The 25,812-nt window shown below is 45.6% G+C and overlaps 1 protein-coding gene across 1 annotated transcript; it reads left to right on the forward strand.

The window, feature by feature from the left end:
* The first annotated feature begins 1,754 nt into the window (after positions 1-1,754).
* LOC144121861 (glutathione S-transferase 1-like) lies at positions 1,755-19,630 on the forward strand. The gene is made up of 5 exons (XM_077655278.1): positions 1,755-2,023; positions 10,552-10,610; positions 13,965-14,106; positions 16,486-16,656; positions 19,453-19,630. The coding sequence occupies exons 1-5, from the start codon at positions 1,883-1,885 to the stop codon at positions 19,588-19,590; spliced, it is 651 nt and encodes a 216-aa protein (XP_077511404.1). The 5' UTR covers positions 1,755-1,882; the 3' UTR covers positions 19,591-19,630.
* The last annotated feature ends 6,182 nt before the right edge of the window (positions 19,631-25,812 follow it).

Genomic DNA, 25,812 nt, shown 5'->3' on the forward strand with positions numbered 1-25,812 from the left:
AAAGAGAAAGGAGGCAGCCCCGAAGGAGTTTTCTATTGAAGGATAACACTTGCTCACTTTACTGCACGAAGAATACTCACAAAAAGGGCGGCAAATTTCAGACAGGCCCCTCAACACCTCCACAGCGCCCGACCTGTCCCCTTAATAAGCAGTTGCCCATCAATCGGTCCCTGATAGTACATCAGTGTCCAACGATATATGAGACAGATACTGCGCCATTTCCTTTCCCCAAAAACCAGTTATTATTATTATCATCATCATCATCACCATTATTATTATTATTATTATTATTATTATTATTATTATTATTATTATTATTATTATTATTATTATTATTATTATTATTACTATTGTCACGCGCTAGAATCGTTCAGCCATGGAGCGAAATATGGAGTGCGTATAGGTCTCAGAAGACTCCATTTCTAATACTCCTACGGTTTCCTATTCATATTTATGTTCGAGGGATTCCTGTCCGGTATTCCAACTTAATTCTGCTTCCAAGTGCCTTGGTAGTGTGAGTTGCTAACACGGTAGGCTTACACTCACTCATTATGGGCGCAGCCATATTGTTTTGAACCATAAATTGCTCTCTTTAGTGCCTGCTACTGAAGCGCGAAAACGTTGAAGCGCAAACAATAATTAAATTATTTGTTGATAAATTCATGTAGGTGCAGAGAGGAAGTGTAGTAGAGTAGAATAGAGTACAGATGCACCAATATTTATCACATTAGATCGACTGCCATATTGGCGCGCCCTTTATAATGCTATTCCGGATTTCCGTCTTTTAATTTGATCTGAAAATGTAAGAGCGTCAGCTCACACCACGTGTCTCGAGCCACCGCCCGCAGGCCTCGCACTCAGGTGTGCTAACAGGATTGAAATTTGTGTTTGAGCGAGTTGTTTCATACACGAGTCATGAGACGGCAGCAAAAAAAAGCGACATGGAACACAGAAGCAACACTGAAGACACGCAGCGACCGTCTTGCCCTCACGGTTACTTCTCCTATGACGGTATATTGTTTCGTTGCTCTGCACCTTATCTGACAGCCCAATTTCGTAACTATAACTAGGCCCTTATTCTTCAAGAACCGGCCTTCCCAATTCAGACCTGGAAAATAGTTAGACAAGCATCTGCACGCTTACTGCGCTAAAGCCACTAGTGAATTCATTGCCTCTAGTGGCTTTGCGGTGCATTCACTGTGTAGCTGAATAGCTGTTTTTGTCTGGTGTAAACGGCACCCGCACGGCAGACGATAACTCCGACCTTCGCCAGCTCAGCTGAGGTCTTATCTTGGAAGGCACATAAAAGGCGCTCTTCTAATACTGCGTCTGGGTGATCATCCAGATGAGTCCTCGGTTGCGCAACCTTAAATGGACGGGGGGAGTGGAGAAGACGTCTGTCTTTGAAGTAAATGTAACTTTGTTGCATCGGATGGCGAGCGATTGATGGCCAATCCTTTCCACTACCTCATGCACCTTTCTGGTGTTCGTGGCATAACTCGTGCGCAGGGGCACCGGCAACCTTTACCGGACGTGTCTTTCCCAGTGCTGCACTCAATCAGGTGGGCAGTGTCCGGCATCTTCTTGCCCCAAGCGTGCGGCCATTGCTCACGTCCGCCGGCTCTCAGCGTGAGACGGGGCGCCAAATGACAGGCCTCGTAAATGACCTTGCCCGCCGCGCCGGTTCGGCGGGAAGCTGCGAAGAAGGCGAGAGGAAGTGGTGGAGAGAGTGGTTGAGACAGCGCCAACGCCCCCAAGGCAGGACGTCTCTGCCCGCCGTGCGCGAGCCGAGGCAGGCAGAACAGGCGCCGCTACCGCACAGAGCGACCGAAACCCGTTTGCTCTGAACAGCCTAGTGCCCGGCGAACGCCGCGATCGCAAAATGCCGTACACTCTGTACAACCTCTACGGCAGCCCACCGTGCGCCACGGTTCGTATGCTGGCCAAGCACATTGGAGTCGACCTGGAGCTGAAGAACGTGGATACGTTCAAGAAAGAGCACCTGACGCCGGAGTACCTGAAGGTATAGTCCATCGCAGGACATATGGGCGTGGCCTAATTGATTTTTTTCGCAGATATCTGTGTCTTAAGATGCGGGTTTCAACTTCTTGGGCTTGTCTAGCTGTTCACCATCGCCGGTAAATCGTTCGGCGCTGCATTTGAATCCGCAGTAGTCCGCAAATGCGAAAACGAACTGGCATCACTGTCAACGCGGCAATAATACCTGTGAGATAAATGAAGGGCACGAATGTCTGCTCAAGAGGTAAAAAAGAAGATGCCAGTGCGCGAAGTGTTAGGATGCTGGTCCCTGGTCACTAGTGCTACCACAGCCGCTCTGGTGTTTGCGTAACTACATACGTTGACAGGTTGGCAGCAGTAGTCGCTATGCTCCCCTGCCACCTTGATTCATGTATAAAGAATGCAAACTGGTGATCACTTCGATCTTCCTAGGTCGCCGCAAATGCGCTTCCGACGATAATATTCAGTTCACACCTGCGCTAGCCGACGCGCTGGCTCAGTGGTTATGGCGCTCGGCTGTTGACCCGAAAGACGCGGGTTCAATCCCGGCAGCTGCGGCCGAATTTCGATGGAGGCGAAATTCTAGAGGCCCGTGTACTGTGCGATATCAGTGCACGTTAGAGAACCCCAGGCGGTCGAAATTTCCTGAGCCCTTCACTACGGCGTCCCGCATACCTGAGTCACTTTGGGACGTTTACCCCCTTTAAGCATAATCCACATTTGCGCTGTTTCACTTGAAAATTTGCACATAAAAAAGGTCATATGGTTCAAGATTAAGGTGCATTTATCAGAGCTGGTCCACATGTTTCTTTTTTCTGGCTGAGAAAGAAGAGAGCTTATTGAAACGGGCGTTCATAGTGATCAAGTCTCAATATACACGAGGTAAAATGCACCTTCATATTTTTAGATTATAAGTTCAAGGGATTGCGTCGAGCGCACCTATGAAGATTGATCGGAACATTTGCTGCTATTTTGAAAGATTGCCGAAATTCAGGAATGCTGATCATTATTCCTCGTATAAAAATATCGGGCTGCAAGCCAGCTTCATTAGGGAGGAAGCCACCGGTCCTTCATAGTGCGGAAAGCTTGCCAGTAATATTGGTTCAGGGTAACCGGATTTCTGAGCGCTGCCATATTGCTTTTGAAACACGTGGTCGTTTACATGTGCTTGTATTAAGATGAACTGAACTGTCTAGACACAAGTACTGAAACAGCGATGCAAAGAGCACATTCGAATGCTGAGACTCGTTTTTCGATGGCGACCGACCGCCTGCAATGTCATCAGTGCAACGGCTGTTTAATATGCATGTCGTTAGAGGAGCTTCAGTGACATAGAGGACGACCCGTTTAACTGGTGTTCGCTTTTATTCTTAACTATGTCTGCCCTGAACTGGCATTACATCGATTCGATTTTTTTTACTGCCCGCTAAAAGGTAATGGCATCACTCTGGTAGCTCTGTTAAAGGGACTATGCAAAGAATTCAAAGTCGCTTGTAAATGTTTTCAATGTTTAGAAATGATGCTAATGAGCATTCACACAGAGTATAAGTCTTCGACACTGAGCCGGCAATTTATTATATTTTTTTAAAACACGTGTTTGTTTTTAATTCGCGGGCCAGGAATTCGCGTCTGGTCAGGAATCATGGTGATGCAGATTGCTGGTCACTGGCCAAAGTCAAAAGATGAAAGGCGGTTCGGGAGGACTACGGATCCCTTGTTCACTATGAAGCAATCGGCGCACGGATCCGTTCTTTTGTAGCACCTAGTAGCGTTTTTAATGATTTAGCATAGATATGATGAAGAGTTCCGTCGTTCCTGTTTAATGTGTTAGGCGGTGTCTGTATGATAAGGGACTCAAGATTCTGCCGTGCTGATGTGTTCTTTTCTGTTGTCAATATCTTTACTTCATCGCAGTTAATCTCGTGGCCGGATTCTTGCACATGCTCGGCGATGGCGTTAGATGCTGCTTTCTGGTTTCGGACGTCGTTCTGCTGCTCTCTCAGGCGTCTCCTGAAGTCCTTTGTTTCACCGATATATATTGATGAGCAATGGGCGCAGTCCATCTCATACACAACACCTGGAAATCTTTCACGAGGGAGCTTGTCCTTCACGTTCACCAGTTCTGTTAGCATCTTGCCAGAGGGGACGTGCGCGATGTTGACGCCATGCTTGCGGAGAATACGTGCAAGCGCTTCGCTAATTCCCGCTACGTATGGGACAGCAGCTCGTTTTTCTTTTGGTTTTTCTGTGCTCTCGCGTTCTTCGGAGGCAGGCTGATTCGCTGGCATTCTTCTTTCGGTGTTCCTGATGAAGGAAAGAGGGTAGCCGTTTCTTCGAAGATCAGACTCTATTCTTTTCATTTCGCTCTTTAGATTTGCATCTTGACTGCAGACCTGTGTGGCACGGTTGATCAGGGAGACAACCACAGACCGTTTGTGAGCGACTGGGTGCACAGAACTGAAATGTAAATATCTTCCAAAATAGTTGCTTTATGGGGGTCTAACGTACCAAAGCGACTGAGTCTGTGAGGGACTGAAAATAATCAATTGGGCATAAGTGTGTATGTTCTTTGTTACAAATAAAGCTTAAATTTCTTAACCGTAGAAGTGTGCTATGTGCGTGAATTGCTGGAGTTTTTAAGCCATTCATGTTATTTTTGTGAAGTAGGGGGTGTTGAATATGCGCACACAAATCTCAAATTTTTTCTCGATGGTAGAAGACAATCCCGAGTTAATTAAAGGGACTATGCAATGCATTAAAAGTCGCTTGTAAATGTTTTAAATGCTAAGAAAAGGTGCTAAGGATCATTCACACTAATATGAGTCTTCGTAACTGAGCCGGCAATTTATTATGAATTTTTAAAAACCGTGTTTTTTAAAATTCGCGGGCTGATTGGGGTGCTCGTAGTGACTGATTTTCGAACTAAACTAGTGAAAAAAGACGTCAGTGTACCCATGACGTCAGCAGGCCACCCCACGCTGTCATTCGCTGGAGCCACGGCAGCCACGAGACGTCACGGGCACACTTCCGGTAGCCGTGAAAATCGTCGGCTCGTGCCGCCGCGCGACCCTCTCGGACAAGCACGAGCCATGGCATTGCCATGGCGCATATGGTTTCAATTTTCCTCTGACGCCTCCTTATGCCGGGAGTTCTGGAGCCACTCGCAGTGTCTTTTTCGTCCGCCACGAAATGAATACGCCTTGCTGTGTCGTCGGCTGCAAACCCTGTGACTGGCGAGGTGTTGAACTCAGGCATGTTATTCCTAGAGACGTGCGTGAGCGAGGTCCGGGTCCATTACTGCGAACTACAACAGACGACAAGCAAAGAAACCCGATGCGCGCCGCAATCACGCCGCCGACGCTGCTGCTGGGGCGCTGGGTGCGACAACCGGAAGTTGCAAAGGGAACGTCAGCGGATGACGTATTCATGGGCGGGGCCCAGTCCCTGAGCTGTTTCCTTTATTTTTGTCTGGTGCCCCGCATGTACCAGTTGAGGGGGGAAGGTGGAGCGGAATTTTTAATCCTCTGTATCTTCGTTGTTATTGATGCTAGCTTAAATATTCTTGTGTTGGGGTGACGAGTGATGAAATGCCTATCTCTCGTCTGTTTTACGTAATCTCAACTAATTTATTGCATAGTCCCTTTAAGAGCTCACAAAATCATGGGGTTGATTCTCTGTACGTATCGTTCTTCAACTACCGGCTGAGAAATTCTTGAAAGTGGGTAGATGAGGCCCCGAATTTAAAGCCCGCCTCGCCGCTGTGATTTAGTGTATTTGGCGTTCGGCTGCTGACGGCAAGGTCGCGGGCTTGACTCCGCCCCCGCCGGCGGTGATATTTCGAAAAAAAGAACGCCCCTGTGTTGTGCGGCGGCAGCGCATGTTGAAGAACCCCGGATGGTGTAACCTAATCCGGGGCACACCAAGACAGCGGTCCTCATAGCCCACCTGTCGCTTCGTGACGTTAAATCCTACAATTTACACAGTTTACAATTCAAAGCTTGGTGCATATCTCTTGATTTGTGAATAATTTCTTAACTTTGTCCCTAAATATGATCGAAGATGGTACCAATTAAGCCGTCTATTTTAATTTAAAGATTTTTCAACGGCAGACTCCGGAAAACAGTCATTGCTGGGGCGTCTTTCGCATGCGTGGTGCGTTAATAAAATGGGCTCTCCAGCAGATCGTTCCTTCACTGAAGGGTAGGAAAAACAATAAAGATAGAGGCAGTGTACAGGGCTCGAGATAAAGGGTGCAAATAATCGTCTGATAAAGTACCCAGCAGCAAACTGAGAATATTTTGCGGCATGAAGCCTCAGCTAGACGATCCCTTGATTACGCGTCAATGGTAGTAGACGCATGGGTTGCACCGACGTCATAAAGGCTTCTATGTTTGAGGCGAGAAGTACAGCGGAAATATGAGTGCTTTTCTAACTCGCTTATCGTCTCCTACTCAGACTTTCACCGTAGACGCACGCAGGTGCAGACAATGCATATGCAAATCACTCTTTGTTTCTAAGCTAGGTCGAGGACATTTCTAATGCTTGCCTTTATCGCTAGATATTTTCATCTACTTGTCCAAGCTTTACATAGGTGGCACATTGAAAGCAGAACACCGACAAGATCGGCCAGTGAGGCAGCCCGTCTGGATAAAATATGTGAGTAAATCCGTTTTAAACAAAAAAAAATGGTCGAACTAGTGTTTTGCTGCTTAACACTTCGATGCCCAAAACTTTACCTCACTATTCAAGCAGTAAAAAAAACTTAAGAAAGAAGTTACAGTGCAGAAATAAATTTATTATTTGACAGAAAAAATGTTACCTTCATTTGGAACATAATAATAGGGAGTTTTTAGCATGAATATTTCTGCTTTTAATCTGGCGTTTAAAGCCTTTTGCAGGCTATGTAGATGAAATATTCGGATTGTGCGCTCTCTTCTGAAATACAATCTCCGGCTGTCATGCTAAAAATCACTGGCGCTCACCATTGCCATGAACGCAACCAAGTCGAAGGTTATCTGATTGGTGGCTAAAATCAAGACAAGAGTAAAATTTCTTAAGTCATGGCTAGGTGGCTTGAGCCACCGCCCGGTTTAAAGGGTTAAGCCGTATCCATTCATCCAACGCTCGACGGGACATCTATACCGGCCTCATTCTGAGCGTCGTTTTAGTTATAAATACGAGCAGTTGTATATTTTTTTTCTTGTGAAGTTCGAAGGAACTTATCTCAAAATGGGAACAGGAAGATTGAAGCTGGCGTAGTAAAGCAGAAAAAATATATCAGCTACTGCTCCTGAGAGCGCTCGATCGACATTCAACAGTTAGTCTTGGAGACTGAGTAGTAACCCAAAATAAATCAAAACGTTGAGAGGAGTCACACTTAAACCAACGGTAATCGTAAACGCACTTTCTGTCCCCACCGAGAGGTATCACAAATCTGCGCCTATAGAGCCATTGGCCGCCCTTCCCTTTTAAAATCAAACGTGATGGTACCATTGAGTGGATGGAAATCACTGCTAACAATGGTATTAAAAAAATAGCTCTCTTTGCCACTTGTGACTCGGCCGATACGGCACAAGTCAGCTGTGAAGAGACAGGCCAGGCAGCAGGGACGAAGGTTATCATAATCAAAGCTGCCGGTACAGGCGGAAGCAGATAGTTTTCGCGATTGCTTAGTTGTTTTGAATTGTAAGCGGAAGAAAACTTGCAGATTTCAGAACAACGACAACGTACTATAGGGTACAAAAGTCCCTAGGACGCGGAAGAAGCGACCTAGGTCTGTAGGTGTCACGCCTGCCAACGAATGTCTGCTTCTACTGTAAAACATTGGAGCACGTGAGTCCCACTATCACTTCCGCAAGTTTAGCTTTAATCAACATCCTGATAGTGACGAAGCAATCGACCTTTGTTCCCGGGTATGCATCATGGAGAGTTTTGTCAGCTACATCCTCAGCATACCTACATGATATGATGATACTGTTTTTCATGATTAGCGAGGCGTATATCGTTATCACACACAATGGGCGAGCTTATTCCATGCTTAAGTACATAATGGCTGCCGCTGAGTGCATCCAATTCAGCAGCATTGCGAAATTGGACACGTCGCTAAAGTGAAAGCATTTGAAGTTCCGTGGCTAACATGCGTATTGCCACGAAGGCATTTTCCGGCCCTAAAAGTTAAGCTCGGGGATTATTTAACGATTGCATTCCAGTGATATGCACGACAGTATAGTTGACAGAGCGGACAAAAAATAAAAAGATCGTATCATACTGGCCCAGGTAGGTTGCGAGAACCACTTTTCGTCTGAAATCACCGGAACGTGTATGGAGTAAGGCGTGGCTGGTCACTGCAGCCATGAAGTGTAACGGCGTCGAGCAACCTAGGCGCGTTCGCCAAGTAAACACAGCTCGCAGCATAGTCAAGACCGGCTTCCAAAGCTCTAGTAATCAAGAACCCAGTGGCTTGAAGATTGTTCTCAACAGAGGACATTCGCTTAAAGAGGTACTGTGCAAAGGAGCTGCTTTTGTGCGCTTGATCCGCGGCGCATTTCGGCACTCGCGCCTCTCGCTGGGGAGCTCGTTCTTGAGAACGGGCATCTACGCTGCTCAAGGCACGGCGTCATTCGGTCTCGTCATTGGGCGGGATGGCCTAGCCCTGCTACTGACCGTGGCCAGTGCGCTTGAGCGCTCTTCTTTTTCCTTCCTTTCGCCGCGCATCACGCCACTACCGGTCTAGGCGAGACGGCGGCGTGCGCACTCGTCCAGTCCGGCTGTGATCAGGCTTGCTGCTTTATTTCTATCCCGTTGGCGTGCCGCTTCCCTTCTTTCCAATCTCCTTCTCACACTCCTCTGTTTGGACACTGTTACGATGGCGATGATGTCGCCAGTATCTGAAGGAATTCGCCGCTAACAGCTTTCCTTTGGGACTGCTTGGGTCATGGTTCAGCCAGGATGATGCCATGCACTCGTCAGCGCAACATATGAGAGAACAAGTGCGGTCTAAGGCACTCGTCCTGTTTACTTTCTGCTGCGCGCACCGCAGCTGTGGCCTTGTGACTTGAGCAACCGCCTCGCATGCGGGCGGCACGGGGTCCGATCCTCAGGGCCGCTGGGTAGCCAAAGGTGATACAATAGGTAGAAGCTGCCGCTGGCCTGGTTTTCTGCTTATTCAGGATGAAATGCTTGGTAAATGGGTTTTTGACCCCACCTTGTGCAAACGAAAACACCTTGTGCAATGGCGCTCTTTCGCCGCAGGTGTTCGTGAGCCATAAAATTTCATTAGCATCATATCATCATCATACTTTTTGTACACTGAGTCCTAGCTGCAACATCTCTATGGGTCAGTACTGATTCTAAGCCAGTCACGGTAACGTAGACCGTGGCGATGGCCGTTGAGTCAAGCAAGGCTTTCCAACTCGCCCAACACCAACTCGCCCAGTCTGCTACGCTTCTAAAGGCTTTCGTACCGGTGTCAGAAGATGGTCTGTGCGGACAGCCCGTCAAGGTATAGCGACCACGTTCTTTAAATGTTCCAATAATGTGTAAACCTTGACAGTGCCGTCGTAGTCAAACGCCACTTCTGGTCTCGTTGACCAAGCCTGGAACTGCTGCTGAGCAAAATGAGGAAACAAGCAGGAGTAATGTCAGGCACACACCACGCTCACTACGGCTGTTCAATGGCAGATAACGGGTACCAACGCAGGTAACAGGAGCAGACAGTAAAATGTTGTAAAGGTGAAGCGTCGGCATCAGATGTCGAGGCAAAAAGTCGCTTTGTTAGAATAAATGTTAAGTTGGCGCGTCAATTCTGTGCCCGCTTGTCTGCTCATTTCTGCCGCTGTCCAGCATGTATACGTGCTTGATTTGGTGATCTTCCGTCCAAAGATTGGTAGCCGGCGCTCGTGCGAGTCTTTTTAGTGTGAGCAATGCTCGTCTCCTCCTTTTACTTACGTTCACCATGTGCTGAAAGAATTTGAAGCTTCAGGCTACGCCACCAAGAGCGGCAAGAACTCGTTAATCAGTCGATGATGCAATCCTACCAAAGCATACTGACTCTCCTAGATTCGCCAACATGAGTGTGTAAAATAAGGTCGCTTATTTTGATTTGGTAAATATACGAAATTGCATTCTTCTCTGGAAGTTGCAACAACGGAACACGGACCTGTCGGTGACCAGGCATAATTCCGTCCACAACAAATTTACTAAGAACTTTTGCTCATGAATGCACGCCTTTTAGTCAGACACGCATACCCGCGCATTGTTTATCGGCTTTAATTTTCCCTCCCTAGATTGCTTGAAGTTTCATGCAGAAGAGCAGGAGAACCGAAGGGTATTCTAATTATTCTTTTTCATAATACTATGATGGAACATGCCTATCGGTTACTTTCCTGTCTTGGAGACTCGGTTCATTCATAGAATAACGAGTAATTTGGCAAGACTTTACAGTCCTTCCATACCTGACAGTTGCAGTTGACTGAAATAGTGTTTTATGTCTCATAAAATTCTTGCCTTCCCTCCTTCTTCCTTTCAACGCAGATAAACCCCTTCCACAAGATCCCGTCCTTCTCTGACGATGGCTTCATTATATACGAAAGGTAAGGCAAACATTACGAGGCTATCTATACGACCGAATCCAACTTGAAACACACAAAGTGGCTGCGGAATTGGAGGCAAGCTGTAGCGGATCATGTTCAACACATGCATCACGTAGGCCGCTTTCACCGCCACAATGATAGCAATGAATTGTGCGCATACGCTATTGGGTTACTAATGTCCTAATAACTTCCGGAATAAAATGCAGCGCATTTTCTTGTGAACATCCTATTTTTTAAAATTTTTGTAGGATATTACATTAACGACATATTTGAACTTATGTCGAACAGCCCGCTTCAAAACGTTGACAAGGTTCGATTTTGCGAGTTGCGCCTATAGTTACTCCATTTTGTCACATGGTTGTTCCGCCCTCTTCAATACCTAAAGGAGGAACAAGTTAATTCGAGCGTCCAGAAGCGGCTTTCTTCAATTACGTAAGGTTAATCTTGTTTAAAGACGATGGAACAAAAACAACAATAAACGAAACGTTCTATAACTTTGTGCTCATCCGGTGCGTCTCCTCGATCGGTCGTGACCGCCAGAGATTGAGGTGTGATGCTGAAGGTTGTACGGCATGTGCTCACGCCTGTCTTCTACAAACGCACTGCATTACACAATAAGGAGCAGGTATGACATCCTGAGTAGGAAGTTTGATACTGCGCCATTTCCTTTCCCCAAAAACCAATTATTATTATTATTATTATTATTATTATTATTATTATTATTATTATTATTAGCCTGGAGTAGAACAGGAAGTGTCTCAACATGTCTTCGTTGCGGTCGTTTCTTGTTGACGGCTGAAAGGAGAAACGATGCTCTGAAGCACGCACAAGTGCAATCCTATGGCTTCGACACTAGGTCGCCTTCGGATGCTTTGCTGGTTACGAGATGTTGCGGTGCTGGTTGTCACTGTAACTTTAGCGCTTAGGAGTAGCGGGTTCTTGTTGCTAAGTGACATGCCAACCTAGGGAATATTTAATATGGCAAGTACAAACACATTCAAGCACGATGCCAGACGGACTTATTATTTTACCACAGCATAATGGTTTTCTGCGGAGAGCAATGAGTGCAGGCAAACCACACTTGAAAGCGAGCCTTGTGGCAACATGCTAACGCCGAAAGACGTTCAGGTTACATGACTGCTCAAAATTTTTAAAAAGCTAGACCCGCCCCGGTGGCTCAGTGATTAGTGCGCTCGGCTACTGATCCGGAGTTCACGAGTTCGAACCCGACCTCGGCGGCTGCGTTTTAATGGAGGCAAAACGCTATAAGGCGCCCGTGTGCACTGCGATGTCAGTGCATGTTAAAGATCCCCAGGTGGTCGAAATTATTCCGAAGCCCTCCACAACGGCACCTCTTTCTTCCTTTCTTCTTTCACTCCCTCCTTTATCCCTTCCCTTACGGCGCGGTTCAGGTGTCCGCCGATATGTGAGACAGATAATGCGCCATTTCCTTTCCCAAAAACCAATTTACAAAAAACCAATGTACTAGAAGCGTATATCATTTTTTTCATGAAGTCTGAAGTCTTTCCTGGTTCTTTTTGCTCCTCGAGTTAATCTAACTTGTTTCTTTTTTTTTCGCGGAACACTGTCGTTTGCCAACATGCAGGTTGTACAGTGTCTGTTGCAACCGGGTAAGTTTGACTAACGAAAGGAAGGAGCTCGATTAATTATTAGGAAGAAATCGGGACTAGAGGAGCAGCATGAAGTCATTTTAGTATGATTGCTTCCTGTTTCAGAATAAATAAAGGTGACATTGCAACATGCAATAAAGAAAATTGCTCTGTTCACCTGCGGGTCATTGAAAAAAGGTTTTAATGCAGGACAATACTCAGCGCACTAGAAAATATCATTCCGTTGCAGTCATTCAATACAGGCGAGCTTGTACAGTGCAGTTTTTTGTTTTAAACGAGATTTATTGCCTTGGGGCATCAAGAATGGGCTAAGGTGTGATGAAGGATGTAGTAGTGATGAATGGAAAAAGGCTAGCTGATTTGATGAAGTCCAGTAGAGATCGATGGTACCGTCCCTGCGTTCAGGCAATATTTAAAGCAGGGTTGCTTAGTGAAAGTCCCGCTACCTTCAGGTGCAGGATCCTTGTAGGCTTGAGAGCTGGGCGGTCCCACAGTAAGCGGTTAATGTCAACTTCAATGTCCTCGTGTTTGCATATCGGACACCCAGGCCGAGGAAATAAATCTCGGTACTGAGGCCACTTCCGAGAGACGGCAGGTGTGAGGACAACCCCGACCCAGATCCTCCTAAGCGCAACCTCCTCTGCACGGGTAAGACCGCGGGGGAGGATTACCGGACACGGAGGGATGAGAGCACGGTACGGCTCCGGAGGAGTTGCTTTCTTGATGAAAGAAGGGAGAAGTTGTCGAAATGAAGGAGTCGAGGCAATGATGAGCCTGGAGTCGCGAGGCGGGTCACTAATTCTGCCTGGCTTTGAGAGATCTGCAGATCCCGTGGGACTCACTCAATACGGATTTGCAGCGGGATGCGTGCCGATAGACAATGGATGTCTTGGCAGATTTCTGGGGTGCGACTGACGCGTCGTAGTAGGCGTATGGTGTGAAGGGCGTCGGTGCGAATGACAATGCATGCCGTAGGTAGCATGGGAACGACGACCACAGAGCAAAGTGTCTTTTGAACTGCAAGCACCTCCGCACAGAAGGAGGAAGTAGGTTCCGAGAGGCGAAACCTGGACGTTTTGTTCAGCGCATGCTTGCAATGACAGCAAACTGCCGTTGTAGTTTCGCAGGTCTGGATGCTTGCGTCAACATATATAACGATGGAGCCATGCGGCAGATTGGGATCTTATTGTGTAATTCGGTCGCGAAACGACGATGCCGAGCGGATAGATGATGGTTGACGTAGATCAGTTGGTTTGTTGTCGCTTAGCTGCACAAAACGCAAGGGAACTGACGGGGGTGGCTGTAGAATGAAGTGCGATGAAGCATATGCCCTGCGTGCACAAGTTGTGTGTGTAAGGTTAGACTTAAGCCTGCGAGTATCGCGTCGTTGCTGCGCCAGCTCATCTAGCGTATTCAGCTGCGCATGTTCTTGGAGCGCCACGATCGGGGTGATGCGGGGAAGGCAAGTGATGACCCTGATTGCCTCTCGATCAACAGCTTCAAGGCAATCCCATTGAGCCTTTGGCGGCTGCTCACTGCAGCCTTTTAATAGGGCGCTGTAATGACACTGGAGGAGGAGGGGTTCCTCTTACCCTCGGGAGAGGGTAAAATGTGCATTATGGTACAGTGAGGTAAAATCTTGCAATATGACGCGTTCATACCACTGCTTATCTTACGCTGTCCCTTGTGCCTCTCATAACCACTCCGCGATCGCGTTTCGCAGTTCGGCCATCTGCTACTACCTGCTGAGGAAACACGCGCCGGACTCTGAGCTCTACCCAAACTGCAACCGGGGCCGCGCACGCATCGACCAGGCACTGGCCACAATCACCAGCACCATTCAGCCGCACTACTTCAAATTCATGGTGAGAATCCTTTCTCCGTTAAATCACAGGAACACGCTCGAAGCAACCGGCATAGCCGCCATTTGTAACTTATCGTACAGCCTTGCTATTGGTCCTTTTAGACCCCGTAACTCAACCAGCGCCAAAAGCGCACACCAGAGCAAAAAAGAAAAAGTGCCGATACTTCGTAGTTGATCCCCCTCTTTAGCTTGTCGCGCCGCAGAGTCTCGAAGGATTCATCAACCAATTAGCCCGTACGGCGATAATCCGGTGCAACTCAGAGGAAGCCTATTACTGGCCATCACTAGCGAACTTCGATTTTTGGTTTAAAATTTACGGTCTACCGTAGTGGTAAATTTTACCACCATCCGTTGCTTTGGGCTCCACCTGGTAGTGTTCATGCGTAGCGATGTTGCAATGAAGAACACAGCGTCTATTTCAAGCTGATCTTAAGCTTATCTTTCAATAATTTTCCTATTGAAGATGTGTGTATAGGTTTGAATGGATCAGCAAATTGTAATATTGCACATTTGGGTTGGCTTTATAGGATTACCGTCCCAAAGCGATCAGGCTATGAGGGAGGCCGTAGTTAAGGGCTGATACTAATTTCGACCACCAGGAGTTCTTAACGTGCATCGACATCGCACAGTAGACGGGCCTCTAGCATTCCGCCTCGATCGAAATGCGACCGTCTTTAAAGGAATCGAACCCGCGACTTTCTTGTACTGTGCAGCACGTAAAGAACATCAGGGTATCGAAATTATCTGGAGCAGACCACTGCGGCGTCCCTTATAGCCTGGATCTCTTTGGGACATTAATCCTGTATAGTCCAACCAAATGTGCCATAGTCCTATTTGCTGGCCCATTCAAACCTCTAAAGATTGTTCAATAGAAATAGCTGGCTTTGCAAAGGAAACAAGATTGTAAGTGCGGATGAAGCTAATATCCGAATGCTCAGCTTGAGTTAGGGCTACAACTGCGACAGCCGTTTAGAGTACAGGCATTCCTTCAGGGTGACAAATGACACGATATCACGGGACGTAATTGATCTGTCTCGTGGGTGCCTTTGGTCATCTTCTTGTAAGTTGGCTAGTGGGACGTCATGATAGCGATGCCAACACGTCGCTGTCGCCAACACAGCGCAGCGCTTTATAAATTCCTTCTGGCCACCAAATGATGCAGTAGCCTAAAGCACAACCTATGTATACTTGCAGAGCTATATCAGCATAGAGGCACATTCGTTTGCACAGAAAAGCCTTCAGCGTGCATTGTCTCGCTTCTGAGACCAAGCATTCATCTCCACAACGCCCTTATAAGCGCTCAACGCTCCTACTTTTGTACGACACTGAAAGCTGGTCGTTAAGTTTTTCTCTCAATGTGGCAAAACTGATGTATTGAGAGTTGAGTGAAACTTCATAGTCGCCGTTACTTCGCTATTTTATGATTTTCGATACTCTTGAGTGCTTCATTAACTGATCCCTTCTACCTGAACCCTCGTCGGATGAATGGCAACGCGTGTTACTTAGGCCGAAGACTGGGAAAATGATGATGCATGTTACCGACATATCTCAGCTGTGTTAGCGGTCGCCTGACGACTGGATAGGGATAGGCTTAAAAAATAATTCACGCTATCATGTATTATGAGGTACAGATCGACGAAACTTCTACAAGCTAAAGAATATCAGCCATAACGCAGGATGGTATAGTTTTCTAAAAGCATTCTTTCCAACACTGGTTAGTGCTCGCACTCTCAACGGGAATCTCTAATATCAAAATGATTCCAACATGAGCGGCAGCTTTAACAGATTCACTACTGACGACGATTTTTATTATCATAGCACAGCAAGCCTTCATCCTATAGATATGAATTCTATACGCGGCAGCCTTTTTTTAAGTTGTGTTTATTGCCTCTGGACATAAAGAAGAAATGGTTATGTGAATGATACAAAGCGCTGGCTATATAAATGAAAACCGGCTGGCGTATGTAATGAAGTATAGAAGAAATCGACGATTCGCTCTGTGCGTCCGCATTCTAGGAAGAACTATCCGGCGAAAGTTTCGCTGTGGTGATGTTTCGTATATTCTGTTTTCAAGGAGGTCAAACTCACAGTAGGTGACAAATATTGTCTTTCACCTTTTATGATTGCCATGCTGAACACCCGCAGCGGAGAAGCATGCCTTGAAAATGACGCCAGTCCAATTCTCCTAGAGCCCGTGAAACAATAACTTCTTTTCTCAGTAGTCAAGTGCCATCATTGCCAAACCACATGAATTGCCGAGAGGAAAATACTGTTGGTTCTTCTTGCTTAACATTAAAATGGCGCTAAGAGATTGTCTGTGACGACGTACTGGAGCGTCGATAATTGCGCACTAGTTTTAAGAGACCACTGTTTAATGCAGATACCACGCTTCTATGAGCTGAAGAAGCCTACTGCCGAAGAGGTGGAAGCGTTCGAAGAGCACGTGATCAAGGGTTTCGAGCAAGTTCTGGGAGATGGCAACTACGTGCTGGGAGACAAATTAAGCCTCGCTGACCTCAGCCTCGTGGCGCACCTCACACTTGTTCTGGAGGTGAGTATACCCTGACAAGGTGGTAGACAATAATGCAGCTTGTTGTGTGATGCTACAGTGTGCAGAGTAATAGAATAAATCGTAGAGTGCGTGGCTCCTCCTTAGTCCTGCTACTTCCTTAGCGATGCGTTTTGAGGTATCTGGCAATGCGCCCCCTCCCAGCTTCCACGCTAAAGAAAATTTGAGTTCTAGTCATTTGCGCTAAACATTGATGCTTTTCTTGCGTACATGATGCTCCTGCTCTCTTCTATGATGGGTAGCGCACGCATGAATGACCTACCGCAGTCTGTCATAGCTACCCATCCTCTAGCGCTATCTGGAGGTTACCGCGGTCGTTCCGCCCAAGCAAGATGAATAATTTTTCCCTGGCTTAAGGGTCATCTAGCCATCATAAACATGACGATATAGGATAGAGGAAACCTTCCGCTAGTTAACCTCATATAGTTCTGTCCGCCATCTTGCGCAAGTAAACCGGGTTAGAGTAGTTTATTCCTAGCACGTAAAGACTAAAGTGATCCGCTTCAAATCTCGTCATGCTCTTGATCATTCCTGACTGCTCTAAAAATGAAGAATAATTCAGCAGATTCCACAGGACAGCCAAGAAATCGTCTCTTGCAATCACTGCACTGAAGCAGTCGGATGCTGCCTACAATACGAATTGGAATCGTTTCCATAAAAGTAGTAGCGCGTTCGAGCCCGAATGTAATCGCGCTGCTAGATCGTTGTTCTAAGAAAGCCATGAACATATGGCAAGAGTAAGTTTGGGTGGAGGTCCAGACGAGTGCGATGAAAGAATAAATCGAAAACATCCAACTCATGTGTGGGTAGGTCACCTTGAATGCTTGCCACTTAGTTCCAGCGCCCTTCTTTACTTCACCTGAATGCCATAGCAATGCCTTATACAGTATAGCCGACTGTGTGACAGGTGTTCTTAATCGTCCTTAACTCACAAGCCTATTCGTACATTTATTTCAATCTATTCCTTAAATAAATGATAGTAACAGCAAACAGATGGACAGAGAGCATAATGTTGCTTTAGGTTTATAAGCAAGTATTTCAGCTGCGAGCTGTTACATAGCACGAAAATTAGCGGAAGCGTGAATAGCTGCTGCTGAGGGCAATCGCTGCTCCTTGGCAGGTTGGGCCTTGTGCCTATTGGAGAGGTTATACAACAGTCTCCCTGGCATATATATCCGTCTTGCTCCCCGTTGCAGCATAATTCATGGTCAGGATTACTTCAAAGAGTAAATGCAGTGGAGATACTGTCATTGGCAGCATTTCTCATAAGATAGGAGGCAAAAGCACGTTCATGAGCTCTTCTTCAAAAAAAGGTTCCTGGACCTTATTCCCCACCTTACCGCAACCGTAATGAGAGCCCCCAGCAAATTTCTTTGATTCATTTCCGCTATTGATTAAATGACCACATTCTACAGAACACCAACTACGCTGCCCTTCTTTAAAATAACCTCCTCGGGAAATACAGGCTAATGTGGCAGTTTTAAGCTGTGATATACTACACCAGCGCCAGCTGCAAACGAAGTAGCTCGGAGTGCGAGTTGGATTTTCGTGACTGGAATGCATCCACAGATAGAAATAGGGGTCACATGGGGCTTACGGAAATAATCCCTTGGAGAGTTGCTGCTTTAAAGAACAAATGTGAAAAGAGCTCATCAAGACATGATTGGTTCGATTCTAGTGCACACGCTTTCAGTGGTGCGCCTGGCCTTCTACATCTTTCGCACTACTCAAAATCCAATTAACTTCATAAAGACAAATTCCAGCGTAAACGAATGGTGCTTCAAGGCACCTGAAGGATTCCTTGACTGACAGTCCAACCGAAAATGTGTGGTAAGCAAGAACATCCTTCAAAGAAAAACAAATATGTTGTCTGGGCGTGCATCCTACCGGTTGAGAGCGCATCGACGTATCTTGAACCCAGTATCAGGTCTAACCAGAGCAGAGTGGTTGAGGATACAAACGCAGGCTATCGAACTATTGGTGAGATCAACAAGGAATGAGTATGGCCATGGCATGAATGGTGATGGAAAGATAACTGATGATCTCTTAGGTAACGCCGTGGACTCAAGAGAAGGCGCACAAAGCAGATCCTTGCTGAGTCAGATGGGTGGATAAGATTAGAAAGTTTAAGGGGATGAGATGGGCGCGTGTAGAGCAGGACAGGGTTAACTTAAGGTCACTGGCAAGGACCTTTTTCAAAACCTCCGGCGGACACACTCAGGCTGAACCTCTCGTTTTTTTCTTAAATACTACGTGAAGCACATGTATAAGCAAATGTCGGTGCAGTCTATGTATACGTTTAATGTACAGTTCCGGACATAATATAACTGAGCACGCTCTAGCGATCAATCACTTCTGATACATTAACTAGCGAAAATTTTGAAGTACATTACACGTATGTTAGCACAAGCCGCTGATGCGGTCGTGCATGAAACCACAATATTTTCTCTACGAAACGAGTCAGTAAGTTTGAAACACTGATGCGTGTTCTGCAATAGTTTGGCCTCAAGTGTACAAACAAGTCCAATATAGAAAGGAACCTATTAAGACGTGTAATATGCGTGGCCATCTGGAGGTTTAATAACCACAGTGCTTCTTAATTTTTTTGGATAAATAGCAACAGGATTCTATATTATGTCCAAGTGTACTGTTCCCTTTCATACTATATCTACAAATAAGAACTAGGGGTGCGAAAATTTTGCGTATTTACCTCTCAAAACTGAGCAACTTTTCTTGTGAGACATCACTTAGCCTTATGCCTTTTATTTGTGATCGCAGCTGCCCCTCCTGGAAGCTCAGAAGTATCCAAAGCTGAAGTCGTACTACGACCGCCTCAAGGCTGAACTGCCGTACTTTGAAGAGATCAACGAGCCTGGAATCTCTGCCTTGAAATCACTTGCCACCCAAATGAAGTAATGGTACAGATAAGAGTACTATGAATAAAAGACAACTGATATTTTTCTAGAGAAACGCCTATGAAAGAAAAGAAGCGAAATATGACTTAACTGCAGATTTTCTGATCTATCTGGACTCGAAGCATACAACTTTGTCATTTGGTTTTCTTTACTGTGAAAAATAATTGAGCAGTGCTGATTCGCCTCACGGTAGTATCGCCAGCTGGGTGCCTTTATCGCTATCATATTATCTTAAATTCGGTTATTTTCAGCAAACTCACAATAAAGAGCTCGCAACACACACCTGCGCTTGATCGTAGCTGTCAGTGAAATATGCAAATGAAATACACACTTGAAATATTTCGCAACACAGACACTCAGACACTGACAGCAGTGGCGTAAACTCTAGGCGCCATAAGTAGCAGCACATTTACTCCACTTGGATTTTTTTTTGTCAAGCTGACACATGTCTAGAGCCCCATATCACCAAATCCTGTTTGACTGATGCTTAGCTTCAGGGCCTGATTAGACATAAAAAAAAATCTCTGCACTGAAGGCACACTGGCAAGTATATTCGCAGTTTTCAGGGATGCATTATGACGCCCTTACCCAACGCGTTGCTATAGCATTGCAGCTCAATCCCAGCCAACGAACCGTTGTTGATATCAATACTTGAGTATAGCAGCTTACCTAATTCACAATGGGCTGCCAAGAGGGCTCATTGGCCAACGCGTTCGCATTTCTATGTAGGCGAAATGCTAGAGTATTTCATGTTCTGTAAATGACTGTGCACAGTGGCCGCTCGCGCGCACTTGCTTTAAGACAGAGCCCGAACATTAGCGCGCGAACTTGATTACTTTTTCTGTTGCATAAATAGTGCACAAAGCTCTCCCGTGTACTTTCTTGCTATCGCTCCACTCTATACTTCTCTTTGCTATCCTTTTCCTTTCACCTCTTCCGGCTGCAGCTCTGGTGCTTGTGATAGATGGGAATTGCCGCGGCCGGCAACATTCTTTTCCTTGACTCTTTTTTTAAGTTAAACCACTATGACCACCACCAAATGTTAGAGGCCGTGTACTGTATGGTGTAAGTGCACGCTGAAGAAGCCCAGGTGGTCTAAAATATCCGGAGCCCTCCACAGCAGCGTATCTCACAGCCGGAGCCGCAATAGAACCAAACCTAGTTCTTAGTGGGCACTGGCTATAGGGTAGTGTTGGTAGTTGTGGGGTGTGTGGGGGGGGGGGGGGTTGCTGTTGTTCTGGGGTAGTGTTAGCACTTGCATTTTGTTAAGACAGAGAGGTAGCAATTGCCAGCGTGCTCAGTGTGAAGCAATTCCTACTGTCTAAACATTAATACTACCACCAACGCTACTACCGGAAAGAAACTGCCTGGGGCTTATGATCCCCACTGCGCCGGAAATGAGGTGTTACTAACATATGCTCAACACGATGATGGAACCTCTAGCTGCGGGAGGCCATTTTCGGTGGCAGTCACTAGTAGCATTTCCAAACGTAGCTGTTAAATGGACTCATTTATTCGCAGTTCATTTATTTATCACAACACTCGCACACAGATGTGCAGTTGTGAAATAAACAAAAATGTATACATAACGATGAAATAAGCATGAATTGCACTTTATAAACAAAGAACACAGCAAAATTAAGTAGCAAATCCCTGATTGCGGATAAACTTCGTGGCACCTGTGTTCAATGACAACGCTTTTTTGATGCAGGTGATAAATGGAGGAGGATGGATCTGCCCTGTACTCATCTTCGATAGAAAAAAAATTAAGGGTCAGATGATTAGCGCCATAACACGCATGAACAACCAGTGATGGTACTCGGGATAGGCATAAAAAATATTTACGTTTAGACGTAGGATTGTGGAAAAAACTAAAGCGCGAAATGTTTCCTTCCCGATGCAATATATGATAAGTCCTGTGTTTTTAATTTATTTGAGAATCGGGGGCTGTCCTAGAACAACGTCATAAAAAGAAAAGAAGATAACAGGTTTCGTCCTTCTGCAGTCGTGAAGACTAATCTCCTTCCACCGTGGTGCCATGCGGATGATGCTTAATAAAGTTTAGGCTGAATGTTTTTTTTTTTAGCAGAGTTGTTTCAGATAGGCCAGAATGTTGGAAAAATTTTTCTACTGCAAGAAAGGATGCGATTTGCGTTGTTAGTGTTGTAATCTGTGTGCTAACGACAAAACATCTTATTGGTGTAAGCAGCGACGTAAGCGTACTATTCGGCACGCACTAATGAAACTCTAAAGCTCTTAATTGAAATCTCTACGCGGGCTTGATAAAAATTACGTTGACAATAATTTGAAATTGGATGAGTTTATAGCCGTAAGCCGTCGTAAATACCAATTAGAGAGGTTATTGAGATCGCACTGGAGGAGGGAACGACATTCCATATGTTTATAGCACAAAAAATAAACATATATATGCAAATAGTTAATTAGAAGAGCTACATTCAAATATAAATATGGCTAAATTAGAAAAAATAAAGGTCAAAAAGGACTACTTAATGAACCCTATGTTTACGCTAAGTATTAGCTAAGTTATTAGCTAAGTACAGCTAATAAAATAACTCAACAAATGCAACAAAGAAGAAAATTCAAACTGAACTCAACTCAAAGAAGAACTCAACAAAGAAGAAAATTGAACAGAGGCGCGTGCTCACTACCAACTGATATTAATGGAGGAGTCATAAATACACGCTTTTATCTCTCGACAGTGGATGAAGAATAAGCGAAAGAAGAATTCTTGGCCGCCAGATGCACGAGAAACGTGCAGAAATTGCCTTAGAAAAGATAAATAAAACTTGTATACTAGCACAGGAAATTGGTGGCCTCATCAACCTTTAGGCCGCTGCAAATGTGAAAGTGCAGAGGGAAAGGCGACCACGCTAGAATGAATGGGAAAAAACTAGAAGTCAGCAACCTAATGTTGCTGAGACGAAATAGTAAAACTGAACTGTTAATAACTACAGAAATCCGGAGAAAAAGTAAAGTTTAATCAAATAGCTCAAATTCATGAAAAACTAAACGAGACACTACCGGTAAAGCAGCGTGTCACCTTTCGCGCTGCTTTTCTTAAGTTTAATTTGGCGCAACCGCCATCTATAAGACAACATTCTGCTAGGAAGGAACCCTATATCCAGATTTAATTATGCTCTCTATTCATATGTATTGTTTCCCAGGTACTGCGATTGATGTGGAGCAGGGTATAAGTCTTTACAAAATTCGAGAAAGATGCAGTCAATTACAGATCGACTAAATTAAGGCACAAAGAAACTGTTTCCAAAACCCTCGTGTACAAAGCCTGAAGAACGAGTAATTCTACTGAAACCAGACGACACTTGAATGCGCAATGTGCGCTTGTCATTTGAAAAAGCGCTTCCTAGCGAAATTCACCTGTTTTTTTTTTTTCTTGGCCGCCGCTCAGTGGCTATGGTGCTCGGCTGCTGACCAGAAAGGCGCGAGTTTCATTCCGGCCGCGGCGGTCGAATTTCGATGCAGGCGAAATTCTAGAGGCCCGTGTTCTGTGCGATGTCAGTGCACGTTAAAGAACTCCAGGAGGTGGAAATTATCCGGAGCCCTTCAGTACGGCATCCCTCATAGCCTGAGTCACTTTCGGACGTTAAACCTCAATGATCCAACCAGTCAACCAAACTGTTCTTTTTTTGAGAATGCCGATTACGTAAGTGACATCCTCAGAAAGAGAGGCCCATATCGCTAAGAAGCATTATATCGAGCAGCCGATAAAAAAAAAAGTGCACACCTTCCGCTTCTTGCACTTTTGCGGCCAAATGTAATATTTTATGATCTATGTTAAAAGGCGCGCTGAATAAGCTTCAGGGCACTATGTTTTTCTTAAAAAAAAATCAGAATAATATATATCGTGAACACCGCGATTCGAGGAAACTTTCACACACTGAATGCGCTTTGAAATGCCAGCAGAATTAATAACAGCTGGGTCCATCAGGAAACAGTCACAGTTGAGTACTTCTTAAGCCAGAGCAAAGTAACAGTGACGAACAGATTTTAGGCACTTAGTTCTTGAAATTCAGAAAACAAATCTTGATTCGTTTATACAGTAGAAGTGTTTAGCTTGTTTTTTGGGGGGACAAGAATATTTTTTTTGTGAGATCAACGGTCGTTCAATAAGAAGGAACACGTTTCAATGCCAGGGATAAAATGATCAATCTTCTGGGCATAGTTCATAGTTTCTTTGTTACAGCCCAAGCTGGCATTACTGGCCGTATTTAAAAAGGCCAAACTTCAACTCAAGGTCAGCCCACATCTTACTAGAACTGTTAATTTTTGCAGGGAATAATAAGACGAAACAAAACAGCCTTCAGAAATCGAAATGTCTCAAGGGTTTGAGTGCATCAAGCTTCCCAGTTATGCTGGCAAGTTTCCTTGCATTATCTTTTAAAGTGGCCATGGTGTTGTCTAATAAAGTTGTGACGGTGGTGCTGGAGGAGATGGTGCTTCTAGGTCCTCTGAGGTGTGTAAGCTAGAAGGTAAATATTTCGAATCGCACAACTGCGCAGCTTATCCAACCGCACCATCGTCGCATCATGTCCGTGCCTTCCTGCTTACTCAATCTGACCGACTTTAACTCGCTTTCAAGAGCCAGATATCTATGCCTTGCATGCCAAGAATACTCACCTTTTTCGGTTAAGATCGAATTTCCAAAACTCATTTCGGCGTAGCTTTAAAAGTTTTTTTCTTCGGTTTCAACCGAAATGTCTAACCCCTACTTACAGCGTACGGTGCGTCGCTGCAGTGCGCCGGCGGAAGCAGCAAAAATCCGCTTGATTACGTACTACATGACGTCTTCACTCTCCCCCCTGCGTCCAGACTCAATGCGCCGTGCCTGGACGAATTTATTCCGGAGCCCTCCACTCCAGCACGACACTTCTTTATCTATTTCTTCTTTCCTACTTTCGTCCCTTCAATCACGGCGTGGTTGAGGTTCCTGACGAGAAGTGAGAAAATTACTGCGCCTTTCATTTCCTAAACCGACTTTTTATAATTTAAGCCAAAGGTAAAATGGGTTGTTAGAAATGGTTAGGTAACCGGTGGCTATCTCACCATTTAAAGTGGTAGCACTCACACAGGAGCGCACAGGCACGCCCAAACGCGAAGGAAAAAAGCTTGACATGCTATAACACACACACACACACACACACACACACACACACACACACACACACACACACACACACACACACACACACACACACACACACACACACACACACACACACACACACACACACACACACACACACACACACACACACACACACACACACACACACACACACACACACACACACACACACACACACGCACGCACGCACACGCACACACACACACACACACACACACACACACACACACACACACACACACACACACACACACACACACACACACACACACACACACACACACACACACACGCATGCACACGCACAAGCACACACACACACACGTTTAGAAACGCTTCATTTAGCCATAGATTTATTTTGAGTCAACGTTTCGGACAGCGCGTGCCCTTTCTCAAGACTGAAGTTACAGCGATCTTCGTGCTCTTCTTAAGGAGTTGGCATTGGCACACATGTACACACATGAACAAAACAACAAGCAAACGGATGCCGGAAAGAAGGTGGCACAAAAGAAAAATATTAGAAAAGGAAGAAAGAGAAAAAAACACGGAAAAAGGAAAACGCGCTTTCCCCCGCAGCCCAGCGAGGAGCCGTGAGGAGCCGGCCCGAAAAAAAAAAAAAAAACGAGGAGCGGGAGGGGATAATAGCCACACGTCAAGGCGACAACAGAGCGGGGCAAAGTAAGTTGCACAGAAAGAGACGGTAGCGGAATCGTCCAACAGATAAAAATTAGAGATGCGTGCACTCACGTGCCATGGCCATAAAGAGAAAACAAATAAAAAGAATAAAATGCAGACTGGGCAGGAGACTTCTGTCATCTGGAACTTCTTCGGCACCTAGAATCAAGGCGGGGCCCTTAGCTTATCAAGGCACACGTGCACTGTGCATGAAAACAACCCGACACACACAAAATAAATAGAAAAAAGGCGGCAAAACATCCGGGTTCTGAAAGTGTCGTGTGAGGGGTAAATGTGAATGGCGGGAGCATTTAAGCGAGGTTTCTTCAATTGCATCCCGCTCGGCAAGGTGGTTGAACTGGGAAGATATGGGTGGGATGG

This window comes from Amblyomma americanum, chromosome 2, assembly GCF_052857255.1.
Source record: "Amblyomma americanum isolate KBUSLIRL-KWMA chromosome 2, ASM5285725v1, whole genome shotgun sequence".
NCBI classification, from domain to species: domain Eukaryota; kingdom Metazoa; phylum Arthropoda; class Arachnida; order Ixodida; family Ixodidae; genus Amblyomma; species Amblyomma americanum.

Excerpts from the sequence above, each read along its gene's own strand:
- LOC144121861 (XM_077655278.1), top strand. The coding sequence starts at position 1,883 with ATGCCGTACACTCTGTACAACCTCTACGGCAGCCCACCGTGCGCCACG. Across the intron at positions 10,611-13,964 it reads GGCTTCATTATATACGAAAG|TTCGGCCATCTGCTACTACC; the intron begins GTAAGGCAAACA and ends CGCGTTTCGCAG. Across the intron at positions 14,107-16,485 it reads CGCACTACTTCAAATTCATG|ATACCACGCTTCTATGAGCT; the intron begins GTGAGAATCCTT and ends TGTTTAATGCAG.